The sequence below is a fragment of the Aquarana catesbeiana genome, linkage group LG05 (assembly GCF_042186555.1).
Source record: "Aquarana catesbeiana isolate 2022-GZ linkage group LG05, ASM4218655v1, whole genome shotgun sequence".
NCBI lineage: Eukaryota > Metazoa > Chordata > Amphibia > Anura > Ranidae > Aquarana > Aquarana catesbeiana.
In genome coordinates, this window is record NC_133328.1 from 653,985,098 (window position 1) to 653,997,720 (window position 12,623).

Consider the following 12,623-nt stretch of genomic DNA (forward strand, 5'->3'; position numbering starts at 1 on the left):
CATAGGAGGAATACGAGGACACAGCCAACATCACATAGGAGGAATACGAGGACACGGCCAACATCACATAGGAGGAATACGAGGACACGGCCAACATCACAGAGGAGGAATACGAGGACACGGCCAACATCACATAGGAGGAATACGAGGACACGGCCAACATCACATAGGAGGAATATGAGGACACGGCCAACATCACATAGGAGGAATACGAGGACACGGCCAACATCACAGAGGAGGAATACGAGGACACGGCCAACATCACATAGGAGGAATACGAGGACACGGCCAACATCACATAGGAGGAATACGAGGACACGGCCAACATCACATAGGAGGAATACGAGGGCACAGCCAATAATACAGCAACATTTGTATAGAAAGATCTATTGATCAATGTAAAAGATGATTAACAAATATTTTACTATACTCCCATCATTTCCATAAAGTGGTTTAAGGAAGCGTTGTAATATCTATCAATAATGCACATTTACATGTCAGACAATTATCAAACCAGAAAATAATAAAACTCAAAGTGGCTTTGTGGTGTAATTGTCTCCAAGGGAATTATTGTGTTGAGTCTGCCATGATGCCATCTTCCTCATTTCTTCTACTGGTGGACTTCAGACCTGACCCCATCCAATGTTCTCACATAGCGCATGTTATAAATATTAGGTTCAGAGATCCTCTACCAAGAGATATTTCCTTTAATGTTAAATCTCCACTCACACTCTTATAGCAGGTAAATTATTACCAGGAATCCAAATTTGATGGGAAATAATAAGGTTCCATGGATAGAAAATACAATTTCTATTACCAGGTGGTCCCCTAGTTACAAACATCTGACTTACAAACGGAAGGAGACAACAGGAAGTGAGATGAAATCTCCCCCTAGGAAGGGAAATTCTCTCCTGTAAGAGTTAATATGGGAAAATGGTGTCTCCTCTCCACTGATGATTTATCACCAATCCTTGTTTCTACAACAACCAAAAATTTTCAAAATCCAATTGTCATTGGAGCAGAAGGTGAGGTGAAATTTTCTGAAGAGGAGCACACACAGCAAAACAAAACATTACAGGGGTGATAACCCTTCACTATCCAAAAAACTTAAAAAACAATTTTTTGGGCTGGAGCTACACTTAAAAAATGTACCGACTTACAAACAGATTCTACATAAGAACAAACCTACAGTCCCTGTCTTGTGTGTAACCCGGGGGGGGGGGGGGGGGGGGACCTCCTGTATACTCGATCAGTAATCAGATGAGAGATTAGAAGAGCTTCACTATTCTCAGCCGTTCTCAAACAACTCAGTAAAACTCTGATGGTTGCTGAAAGTGACTAATCAGAGGAATTATCTGAAGCAGAAATTTCACAAGACTTCAGGGAAGATCTCTTATGACGCCTTGAGCTCTTCCAATGACACACCTATCACCTCCCAGCCAAGCATCTTATAAACTGACGAGCCCATCACCCAACCTTCCAAAGGAGACAACTAACAGGATCCTTCCAGGAGCTGATCATCAGGTATGTACAGAAATGCTCCGAACAAAGAAAGAGAAGGAAATCTACAGAGCCAAGGCATAAAGATAGCATGAGAGTGTCCAGACTACCTGGAGTAGAGGAGTGCAGAGAGTCTGAGAGTAGAGGAGTGCAGAGAGTCTGAGAGTAGAGGAGTGCGGAGAGTCTGAGAGTAGAGGGAGTGAGGAGAGTCTGAGAGTAGAGGAGTGCAGAGAGTCTGAGAGTAGAGGGAGTGAGGAGAGTCTGAGAGTAGAGGAGTGAGGAGAGTCTGAGAGTAGAGGAGTGCAGAGAGTCTGAGAGTAGAGGGAGTGAGGAGAGTCTGAGAGTAGAGGGAGTGCGGAGAGTCTGAGAGTAGAGGAGTACAGAGAGTCTGAGAGTAGAGGAGTGCGGAGAGTCTGAGAGTAGAGGGAGTGAGGAGAGTCTGAGAGTAGAGGAGTGCAGAGAGTCTGAGAGTAGAGGAGTGCGGAGAGTCTGAGAGTAGAGGAGTACAGAGAGTCTGAGAGTAGAGGGAGTGAGGAGAGTCTGAGAGTAGAGGAGTAGAGGGAGTGCAGAGAGTCTGAGAGTAGAGGAGTGAGGAGAGTCTGAGAGTAGAGGGAGTGAGGAGAGTCTGAGAGTAGAGGGAGTGCAGAGAGTCTGAGAGTAGAGGAGTGCAGAGAGTCTGAGAGTAGAGGAGTGAGGAGAGTCTGAGAGTAGAGGGAGTGAGGAGAGTCTGAGAGTAGAGGGAGTGCAGAGAGTCTGAGAGTAGAGGGAGTGCAGAGAGTCTGAGAGTAGAGGAGTGCGGAGAGTCTGAGAGTAGAGGAGTACAGAGAGTCTGAGAGTAGAGGAGTGAGGAGAGTCTGAGAGTAGAGGGAGTGAGGAGAGTCTGAGAGTAGAGGAGTGCGGAGAGTCTGAGAGTAGAGGAGTGCGGAGAGTCTGAGAGTAGAGGGAGTGAGGAGAGTCTGAGAGTAGAGGAGTGCAGAGAGTCTGAGAGTAGAGGAGTGCGGAGAGTCTGAGAGTAGAGGGAGTGAGGAGAGTCTGAGAGTAGAGGGAGTGCAGAGAGTCTGAGAGTAGAGGGAGTGCAGAGAGTCTGAGAGTAGAGGAGTGCGGAGAGTCTGAGAGTAGAGGAGTGCGGAGAGTCTGAGAGTAGAGGGAGTGAGGAGAGTCTGAGAGTAGAGGGAGTGAGGAGAGTCTGAGAGTAGAGGAGTGAGGAGAGTCTGAGAGTAGAGGGAGTGAGGAGAGTCTGAGAGTAGAGGAGTGAGGAGAGTCTGAGAGTAGAGGGAGTGCAGAGAGTCTGAGAGTAGAGGAGTGCAGAGAGTCTGAGAGTAGAGGAGTACAGAGAGTCTGAGAGTAGAGGAGTGAGGAGAGTCTGAGAGTAGAGGGAGTGAGGAGAGTCTGAGAGTAGAGGAGTGCGGAGAGTCTGAGAGTAGAGGAGTGCGGAGAGTCTGAGAGTAGAGGGAGTGAGGAGAGTCTGAGAGTAGAGGGAGTGAGGAGAGTCTGAGAGTAGAGGAGTGAGGAGAGTCTGAGAGTAGAGGGAGTGCAGAGAGTCTGAGAGTAGAGGGAGTGCAGAGAGTCTGAGAGTAGAGGAGTGAGGAGAGTCTGAGAGTAGAGGAGTGCAGAGAGTTTGAGAGTAGAGGAGTGCGGAGAGTCTGAGAGTAGAGGGAGTGAGGAGAGTCTGAGAGTAGAGGGAGTGAGGAGAGTCTGAGAGTAGAGGAGTGAGGAGAGTCTGAGAGTAGAGGGAGTGAGGAGAGTCTGAGAGTAGAGGAGTGAGGAGAGTCTGAGAGTAGAGGGAGTGAGGAGAGTCTGAGAGTAGAGGAGTGAGGAGAGTCTGAGAGTAGAGGGAGTGCAGAGAGTCTGAGAGTAGAGGAGTGCAGAGAGTCTGAGAGTAGAGGAGTACAGAGAGTCTGAGAGTAGAGGAGTGAGGAGAGTCTGAGAGTAGAGGGAGTGAGGAGAGTCTGAGAGTAGAGGAGTGCGGAGAGTCTGAGAGTAGAGGAGTGCGGAGAGTCTGAGAGTAGAGGGAGTGAGGAGAGTCTGAGAGTAGAGGGAGTGAGGAGAGTCTGAGAGTAGAGGAGTGAGGAGAGTCTGAGAGTAGAGGGAGTGCAGAGAGTCTGAGAGTAGAGGGAGTGCAGAGAGTCTGAGAGTAGAGGAGTGAGGAGAGTCTGAGAGTAGAGGAGTGCAGAGAGTTTGAGAGTAGAGGAGTGCGGAGAGTCTGAGAGTAGAGGGAGTGAGGAGAGTTTGAGAGTAGAGGAGTGCGGAGAGTCTGAGAGTAGAGGGAGTGCAGAGAGTCTGAGAGTAGAGGAGTGAGGAGAGTCTGAGAGTAGAGGAGTGCAGAGAGTCTGAGAGTAGAGGAGTGCGGAGAGTTTGAGAGTAGAGGGAGTGCAGAGAGTCTGAGAGTAGAGGAGTGCAGAGAGTCTGAGAGTAGAGGAGTGCGGAGAGTCTGAGAGTAGAGGAGTGCGGAGAGTCTGAGAGTAGAGGAGTGCGAAGAGTCTGAGAGTAGAGGAGTGCAGAGAGTCTGAGAGTAGAGGGAGTGAGGAGAGTCTGAGAGTAGAGGGAGTGCAGAGAGTCTGAGAGTAGAGGGAGTGAGGAGAGTCTGAGAGTAGAGGAGTGCAGAGAGTCTGAGAGTAGAGGAGTGAGGAGAGTCTGAGAGTAGAGGAGTGCAGAGAGTCTGAGAGTAGAGGAGTGAGGAGAGTCTGAGAGTAGAGGAGTGCAGAGAGTCTGAGAGTAGAGGAGTGAGGAGAGTCTCAGAGTAGAGGAGTGCAGAGAGTCTGAGAGTAGAGGATTACAGAGAGTCTGAGAGTAGAGGAGTGCAGAGAGTCTGAGAGTAGAGGAGTGCAGAGAGTCTGAGAGTAGAGGGAGTGAGGAGAGTCTGAGAGTAGAGGGAGTGAGGAGAGTCTGAGAGTAGAGGGAGTGAGGAGAGTCTGAGAGTAGAGGGAGTGAGGAGAGTCTGAGAGTAGAGGAGTGCGGAGAGTCTGAGAGTAGAGGGAGTGCAGAGAGTCTGAGAGTAGAGGAGTGCAGAGAGTCTGAGAGTAGAGGAGTGCAGAGAGTCTGAGAGTAGAGGAGTGCAGAGAGTCTGAGAGTAGAGGAGTGCAGAGAGTCTGAGAGTAGAGGAGTGCGGAGAGTCTGAGAGTAGAGGGAGTGAGGAGAGTCTGAGAGTAGAGGAGTGCAGAGAGTCTGAGAGTAGAGGGAGTGAGGAGAGTCTGAGAGTAGAGGAGTGAGGAGAGTCTGAGAGTAGAGGAGTGCGGAGAGTCTGAGAGTAGAGGGAGTGCAGAGAGTCTGAGAGTAGAGGAGTGCGGAGAGTCTGAGAGTAGAGGGAGTGCAGAGAGTCTGAGAGTAGAGGAGTGAGGAAAGTCTGAGAGTAGAGGGAGTGCAGAGAGTCTGAGAGTAGAGGAGTGAGGAGAGTCTGAGAGTAGAGGGAGTGAGGAGAGTCTGAGAGTAGAGGGAGTGAGGAGAGTCTGAGAGTAGAGGGAGTGAGGAGAGTCTGAGAGTAGAGGAGTGCAGAGAGTCTGAGAGTAGAGGAGTGCAGAGAGTCTGAGAGTAGAGGAGTGAGGAGAGTCTGAGAGTAGAGGAGTGAGGAGAGTCTGAGAGTAGAGGGAGTGAGGAGAGTCTGAGAGTAGAGGGAGTGAGGAGAGTCTGAGAGTAGAGGAGTGCAGAGAGTCTGAGAGTAGAGGAGTGCAGAGAGTCTGAGAGTAGAGGGAGTGAGGAGAGTCTGAGAGTAGAGGGAGTGAGGAGAGTCTGAGAGTAGAGGAGTGCAGAGAGTCTGAGAGTAGAGGAGTGCAGAGAGTCTGAGAGTAGAGGAGTGCGGAGAGTCTGAGAGTAGAGGAGTGAGGAGAGTCTGAGAGTAGAGGAGTGAGGAGAGTCTGAGAGTAGAGGGAGTGCGGAGAGTCTGAGAGTAGAGGGAGTGAGGAGAGTCTGAGAGTAGAGGAGTGCGGAGAGTCTGAGAGTAGAGGAGTGCAGAGAGTCTGAGAGTAGAGGGAGTGAGGAGAGTCTGAGAGTAGAGGGAGTGAGGAGAGTCTGAGAGTAGAGGAGTGCGGAGAGTCTGAGAGTAGAGGAGTGCAGAGAGTCTGAGAGTAGAGGGAGTGAGGAGAGTCTGAGAGTAGAGGGAGTGCAGAGAGTCTGAGAGTAGAGGAGTGAGGAGAGTCTGAGAGTAGAGGGAGTGAGGAGAGTCTGAGGGTAGAGGAGTGCGGAGAGTCTGAGAGTAGAGGGAGTGCAGAGAGTCTGAGAGTAGAGGGAGTGAGGAGAGTCTGAGAGTAGAGGGAGTGAGGAGAGTCTGAGAGTAGAGGAGTGCGGAGAGTCTGAGAGTAGAGGAGTGCGGAGAGTCTGAGAGTAGAGGGAGTGAGGAGAGTCTGAGAGTAGAGGGAGTGAGGAGAGTCTGAGAGTAGAGGGAGTGAGGAGAGTCTGAGAGTAGAGGGAGTGAGGAGAGTCTGAGAGTAGAGGAGTGCAGAGAGTCTGAGAGTAGAGGAGTGCAGAGAGTCTGAGAGTAGAGGGAGTGAGGAGAGTCTGAGAGTAGAGGAGTACAGAGAGTCTGAGAGTAGAGGGGTGCGGAGAGTCTGAGAGTAGAGGAGTGAGGAGAGTCTGAGAGTAGAGGAGTGCGGAGAGTTTGAGAGTAGAGGAGTGCGGAGAGTTTGAGAGTAGAGGGAGTGCAGAGAGTCTGAGAGTAGAGGAGTGCAGAGAGTCTGAGAGTAGAGGAGTGCGGAGAGTCTGAGAGTAGAGGAGTGCGGAGAGTCTGAGAGTAGAGGAGTGCGAAGAGTCTGAGAGTAGAGGAGTGCGAAGAGTCTGAGAGTAGAGGGAGTGCAGAGAGTCTGAGAGTAGAGGGAGTGAGGAGAGTCTGAGAGTAGAGGAGTGCAGAGAGTCTGAGAGTAGAGGAGTGAGGAGAGTCTGAGAGTAGAGGAGTGCAGAGAGTCTGAGAGTAGAGGAGTGAGGAGAGTCTGAGAGTAGAGGAGTGCAGAGAGTCTGAGAGTAGAGGAGTGAGGAGAGTCTGAGAGTAGAGGAGTGCAGAGAGTCTGAGAGTAGAGGATTACAGAGAGTCTGAGAGTAGAGGAGTGCAGAGAGTCTGAGAGTAGAGGAGTGCAGAGAGTCTGAGAGTAGAGGGAGTGAGGAGAGTCTGAGAGTAGAGGGAGTGAGGAGAGTCTGAGAGTAGAGGAGTGCGGAGAGTCTGAGAGTAGAGGGAGTGAGGAGAGTCTGAGAGTAGAGGGAGTGAGGAGAGTCTGAGAGTAGAGGAGTGCAGAGAGTCTGAGAGTAGAGGAGTGAGGAGAGTCTGAGAGTAGAGGAGTGCAGAGAGTCTGAGAGTAGAGGGAGTGAGGAGAGTCTGAGAGTAGAGGAGTACAGAGAGTCTGAGAGTAGAGGGAGTGAGGAGAGTCTGAGAGTAGAGGGAGTGAGGAGAGTCTGAGAGTAGAGGGAGTGAGGAGAGTCTGAGAGTAGAGGAGTGAGGAGAGTCTGAGAGTAGAGGGAGTGCAGAGAGTCTGAGAGTAGAGGAGTGCAGAGAGTCTGAGAGTAGAGGGAGTGAGGAGAGTCTGAGAGTAGAGGGAGTGAGGAGAGTCTGAGAGTAGAGGGAGTGAGGAGAGTCTGAGAGTAGAGGGAGTGCGGAGAGTCTGAGAGTAGAGGAGTGAGGAGAGTCTGAGAGTAGAGGGAGTGAGGAGAGTCTGAGAGTAGAGGGAGTGAGGAGAGTCTGAGAGTAGAGGGAGTGAGGAGAGTCTGAGAGTAGAGGGAGTGAGGAGAGTCTGAGAGTAGAGGGAGTGAGGAGAGTCTGAGAGTAGAGGGAGTGAGGAGAGTCTGAGAGTAGAGGGAGTGAGGAGAGTCTGAGAGTATATCTCTGTATATTGCGGTCATTCAGGTGATTATCTAATAGTTTCTTGAAGTTATCAATGCTCCCCGCTGAGACCACCGCCTGTGGAAGGGAATTCCACATCCTTACCGCTCTTACAGTAAAGAACCCTCTACATAGTTTAAGGTTAAACCTCTTTTCTTCTAATTGTAATGAGTGGGGTATATATTGTGGGGTCACCAGTCCGGTATTTATATATTGTGGGGTCACCAGTCCGGTATTTATATATTGTGGGGTCACCAGTCCGGTATTTATATATTGTGGGGTCACCAGTCCGGTATTTATATATTGTGGGGTCACCAGTCCGGTATTTATATATTATGGGGTCACCAGTCCGGTATTTATATATTGTGGGGTCACCAGTCCAGTATTTGTATATTGTGGGGTCACCAGTCCGGTATTTGTATATTGTGGGGTCACCATTCCGGTATTTATATATTGTGGGGTCACCAGTCCAGTATTTGTATATTGTGGGGTCACCAGTCCGGTATTTGTATATTGTGGGGTCACCAGTCCGGTATTTATATATTGTGGGGTCACCAGTCCGGTATTTGTATATTGTGGGGTCACCAGTCCGGTATTTATATATTGTGGGGTCACCAGTCCGGTATTTGTATATTGTGGGGTCACCAGTCTGGTATTTATACATTGTGGGGTCACCAGTCCGGTATTTGTATATTGTGGGGTCACCAGTCCGGTATATATATATTGTGAGGTCACCAGTCCGGTATTTATATATTGTGGGGTCACCAGTCCGGTATTTATATATTGTGGGGTCACCAGTCCGGTATTTATATATTGTGGGGTCACCAGTCCTGTATTTGTATATTGTGGGGTCACCAGTCCGGTATTTATACATTGTGGGGTCACCAGTCCGGTATTTATATATTGTGGGGTCACCAGTCCGGTATTTATATATTGTGGGGTCACCAGTCCGGTATTTATATATTGTGGGGGTCACCAGTCTGGTATTTATATATTGTGGGGTCACCAGTCCGGTATTTATATATTGTGGGGTCACCAGTCCGGTATTTATATATTGTGGGGTCACCAGTCCGGTATTTATATATTGTGGGGTCACCAGTCCGGTATTTGTATATTGTGGGGTCACCAGTCCGGTATTTGTATATTGTGGGGTCACCAGTCCGGTATTTATATATTGTGGGGTCACCAGTCCGGTATTTGTATATTGTGGGGTCACCAGTCCGGTATTTATATATTGTGGGGTCACCAGTCCGGTATTTATATATTGTGGGGTCACCAGTCCGGTATTTATACATTGTGGGGTCACCAGTCCGGTATTTATATATTGTGGGGTCACCAGTCCGGTATTTATATATTGTGGGGTCACCAGTCCGGTATTTGTATATTGTGGGGTCACCAGTCCGGCATTTATATATTGTGGGGTCACTAGTCCGGTATTTATACATTGTGGGGTCACCAGTCCGGTATTTATATATTGTGGGGTCACCAGTCCGGTATTTGTATATTGTGGGGTCACCAGTCCGGTATTTGTATATTGTGGGGTCACCAGTCCGGTATTTGTATATTGTGGGGTCACCAGTCCGGTATTTGTATATTGTGGGGTCACCAGTCTGGTATTTATATATTGTGGGGTCACTAGTCCGGTATTTATATATTGTGGGGTCACCAGTCCGGCATTTATATATTGTGGGGTCACTAGTCCGGTATTTATACATTGTGGGGTCACCAGTCCGGTATTTATATATTGTGGGGTCACCAGTCCGGTATTTGTATATTGTGGGGTCACCAGTCCGGTATTTGTATATTGTGGGGTCACCAGTCCGGTATTTGTATATTGTGGGGTCACCAGTCCGGTATTTGTATATTGTGGGGTCACCAGTCCGGTATTTGTATATTGTGGGGTCACCAGTCTGGTATTTATATATTGTGGGGTCACTAGTCCGGTATTTATATATTGTGGGGTCACCAGTCCGGTATTTATATATTGTGGGGTCACCAGTCCAGTATTTGTATATTGTGGGGTCACCAGTCCGGTATTTGTATATTGTGGGGTCACTAGTCTGGTATTTATATATTGTGGGGTCACCAGTCCGGTATTTATATATTGTGGGGTCACCAGTCCGGTATTTATATATTGTGGGGTCACCAGTCCGGTATTTATATATTGTGGGGTCACCAGTCCGGTATTTATATATTGTGGGGTCACCAGTCCGGTATTTGTATATTGTGGGGTCACCAGTCCGGTATTTATATATTGTGGGGTCACCAGTCCGGTATTTATATATTGTGGGGTCACCAGTCCGGTATTTATATATTGTGGGGTCACCAGTCCGGTATTTGTATATTGTGGGGTCACCAGTCCGGTATTTATATATTGTGGGGTCACCAGTCTGGTATTTATATATTGTGGGGTCACCAGTCCGGTATTTATATATTGTGGGGTCACCAGTCCGGTATTTATATATTATGGGGTCACCAGTCCGGTATTTATATATTGTGGGGTCACCAGTCCAGTATTTGTATATTGTGGGGTCACCAGTCCGGTATTTATATATTGTGGGGTCACCAGTCCAGTATTTGTATATTGTGGGGTCACCAGTCCGGTATTTGTATATTGTGGGGTCACCAGTCCGGTATTTATATATTGTGGGGTCACCAGTCTGGTATTTGTATATTGTGGGGTCACCAGTCCGGTATTTGTATATTGTGGGGTCACCAGTCCGGTATTTATATATTGTGGGGTCACCAGTCCGGTATTTATATATTGTGGGGTCACCAGTCCGGTATTTATATATTGTGGGGTCACCAGTCCGGTATTTATATATTATGGGGTCACCAGTCCGGTATTTATATATTGTGGGGTCACCAGTCCAGTATTTGTATATTGTGGGGTCACCAGTCCGGTATTTGTATATTGTGGGGTCACCAGTCCGGTATTTATATATTGTGGGGTCACCAGTCCAGTATTTGTATATTGTGGGGTCACCAGTCCGGTATTTGTATATTGTGGGGTCACCAGTCCGGTATTTATATATTGTGGGGTCACCAGTCCGGTATTTGTATATTGTGGGGTCACCAGTCCGGTATTTATATATTGTGGGGTCACCAGTCCGGTATTTGTATATTGTGGGGTCACCAGTCTGGTATTTATACATTGTGGGGTCACCAGTCCGGTATTTGTATATTGTGGGGTCACCAGTCCGGTATATATATATTGTGAGGTCACCAGTCCGGTATTTATATATTGTGGGGTCACCAGTCCGGTATTTATATATTGTGGGGTCACCAGTCCGGTATTTATATATTGTGGGGTCACCAGTCCTGTATTTGTATATTGTGGGGTCACCAGTCCGGTATTTATACATTGTGGGGTCACCAGTCCGGTATTTATATATTGTGGGGTCACCAGTCCGGTATTTATATATTGTGGGGTCACCAGTCCGGTATTTATATATTGTGGGGGTCACCAGTCTGGTATTTATATATTGTGGGGTCACCAGTCCGGTATTTATATATTGTGGGGTCACCAGTCCGGTATTTATATATTGTGGGGTCACCAGTCCGGTATTTATATATTGTGGGGTCACCAGTCCGGTATTTGTATATTGTGGGGTCACCAGTCCGGTATTTGTATATTGTGGGGTCACCAGTCCGGTATTTATATATTGTGGGGTCACCAGTCCGGTATTTGTATATTGTGGGGTCACCAGTCCGGTATTTATATATTGTGGGGTCACCAGTCCGGTATTTATATATTGTGGGGTCACCAGTCCGGTATTTATACATTGTGGGGTCACCAGTCCGGTATTTATATATTGTGGGGTCACCAGTCCGGTATTTATATATTGTGGGGTCACCAGTCCGGTATTTGTATATTGTGGGGTCACCAGTCCGGCATTTATATATTGTGGGGTCACTAGTCCGGTATTTATACATTGTGGGGTCACCAGTCCGGTATTTATATATTGTGGGGTCACCAGTCCGGTATTTGTATATTGTGGGGTCACCAGTCCGGTATTTGTATATTGTGGGGTCACCAGTCCGGTATTTGTATATTGTGGGGTCACCAGTCCGGTATTTGTATATTGTGGGGTCACCAGTCTGGTATTTATATATTGTGGGGTCACTAGTCCGGTATTTATATATTGTGGGGTCACCAGTCCGGCATTTATATATTGTGGGGTCACTAGTCCGGTATTTATACATTGTGGGGTCACCAGTCCGGTATTTATATATTGTGGGGTCACCAGTCCGGTATTTATATATTGTGGGGTCACCAGTCCGGTATTTGTATATTGTGGGGTCACCAGTCCGGTATTTGTATATTGTGGGGTCACCAGTCCGGTATTTGTATATTGTGGGGTCACCAGTCCGGTATTTGTATATTGTGGGGTCACCAGTCCGGTATTTGTATATTGTGGGGTCACCAGTCTGGTATTTATATATTGTGGGGTCACTAGTCCGGTATTTATATATTGTGGGGTCACCAGTCCGGTATTTATATATTGTGGGGTCACCAGTCCAGTATTTGTATATTGTGGGGTCACCAGTCCGGTATTTGTATATTGTGGGGTCACTAGTCTGGTATTTATATATTGTGGGGTCACCAGTCCGGTATTTATATATTGTGGGGTCACCAGTCCGGTATTTATATATTGTGGGGTCACCAGTCCGGTATTTATATATTGTGGGGTCACCAGTCCGGTATTTATATATTGTGGGGTCACCAGTCCGGTATTTGTATATTGTGGGGTCACCAGTCCGGTATTTATATATTGTGGGGTCACCAGTCCGGTATTTATATATTGTGGGGTCACCAGTCCGGTATTTATATATTGTGGGGTCACCAGTCCGGTATTTGTATATTGTGGGGTCACCAGTCCGGTATTTATATATTGTGGGGTCACCAGTCTGGTATTTATATATTGTGGGGTCACCAGTCCGGTATTTATATATTGTGGGGTCACCAGTCCGGTATTTATATATTATGGGGTCACCAGTCCGGTATTTATATATTGTGGGGTCACCAGTCCAGTATTTGTATATTGTGGGGTCACCAGTCCGGTATTTATATATTGTGGGGTCACCAGTCCAGTATTTGTATATTGTGGGGTCACCAGTCCGGTATTTGTATATTGTGGGGTCACCAGTCCGGTATTTATATATTGTGGGGTCACCAGTCTGGTATTTGTATATTGTGGGGTCACCAGTCCGGTATTTGTATATTGTGGGGTCACCAGTCCGGTATTTATATATTGTGGGGTCACCAGTCCGGTATTTATATATTGTGGGGTCACCAGTCCGGTATTTATATATTGTGGGG

The 12,623-nt window shown here is 47.8% G+C and overlaps 1 protein-coding gene across 1 annotated transcript in view; it reads left to right on the plus strand.

The window, feature by feature from the left end:
• Positions 1-1,416: 1,416 nt before the first annotated feature.
• Positions 1,417-12,623, plus strand: part of LOC141146206 (tyrosinase-like) — a 54,793-nt gene continuing 43,586 nt past the window's right edge. The window contains exon 1 of the mRNA XM_073632939.1: positions 1,417-1,524. Within this exon, the coding sequence (XP_073489040.1) occupies positions 1,417-1,524 (108 nt within the window). The remainder of the gene's footprint in view (positions 1,525-12,623) is intronic.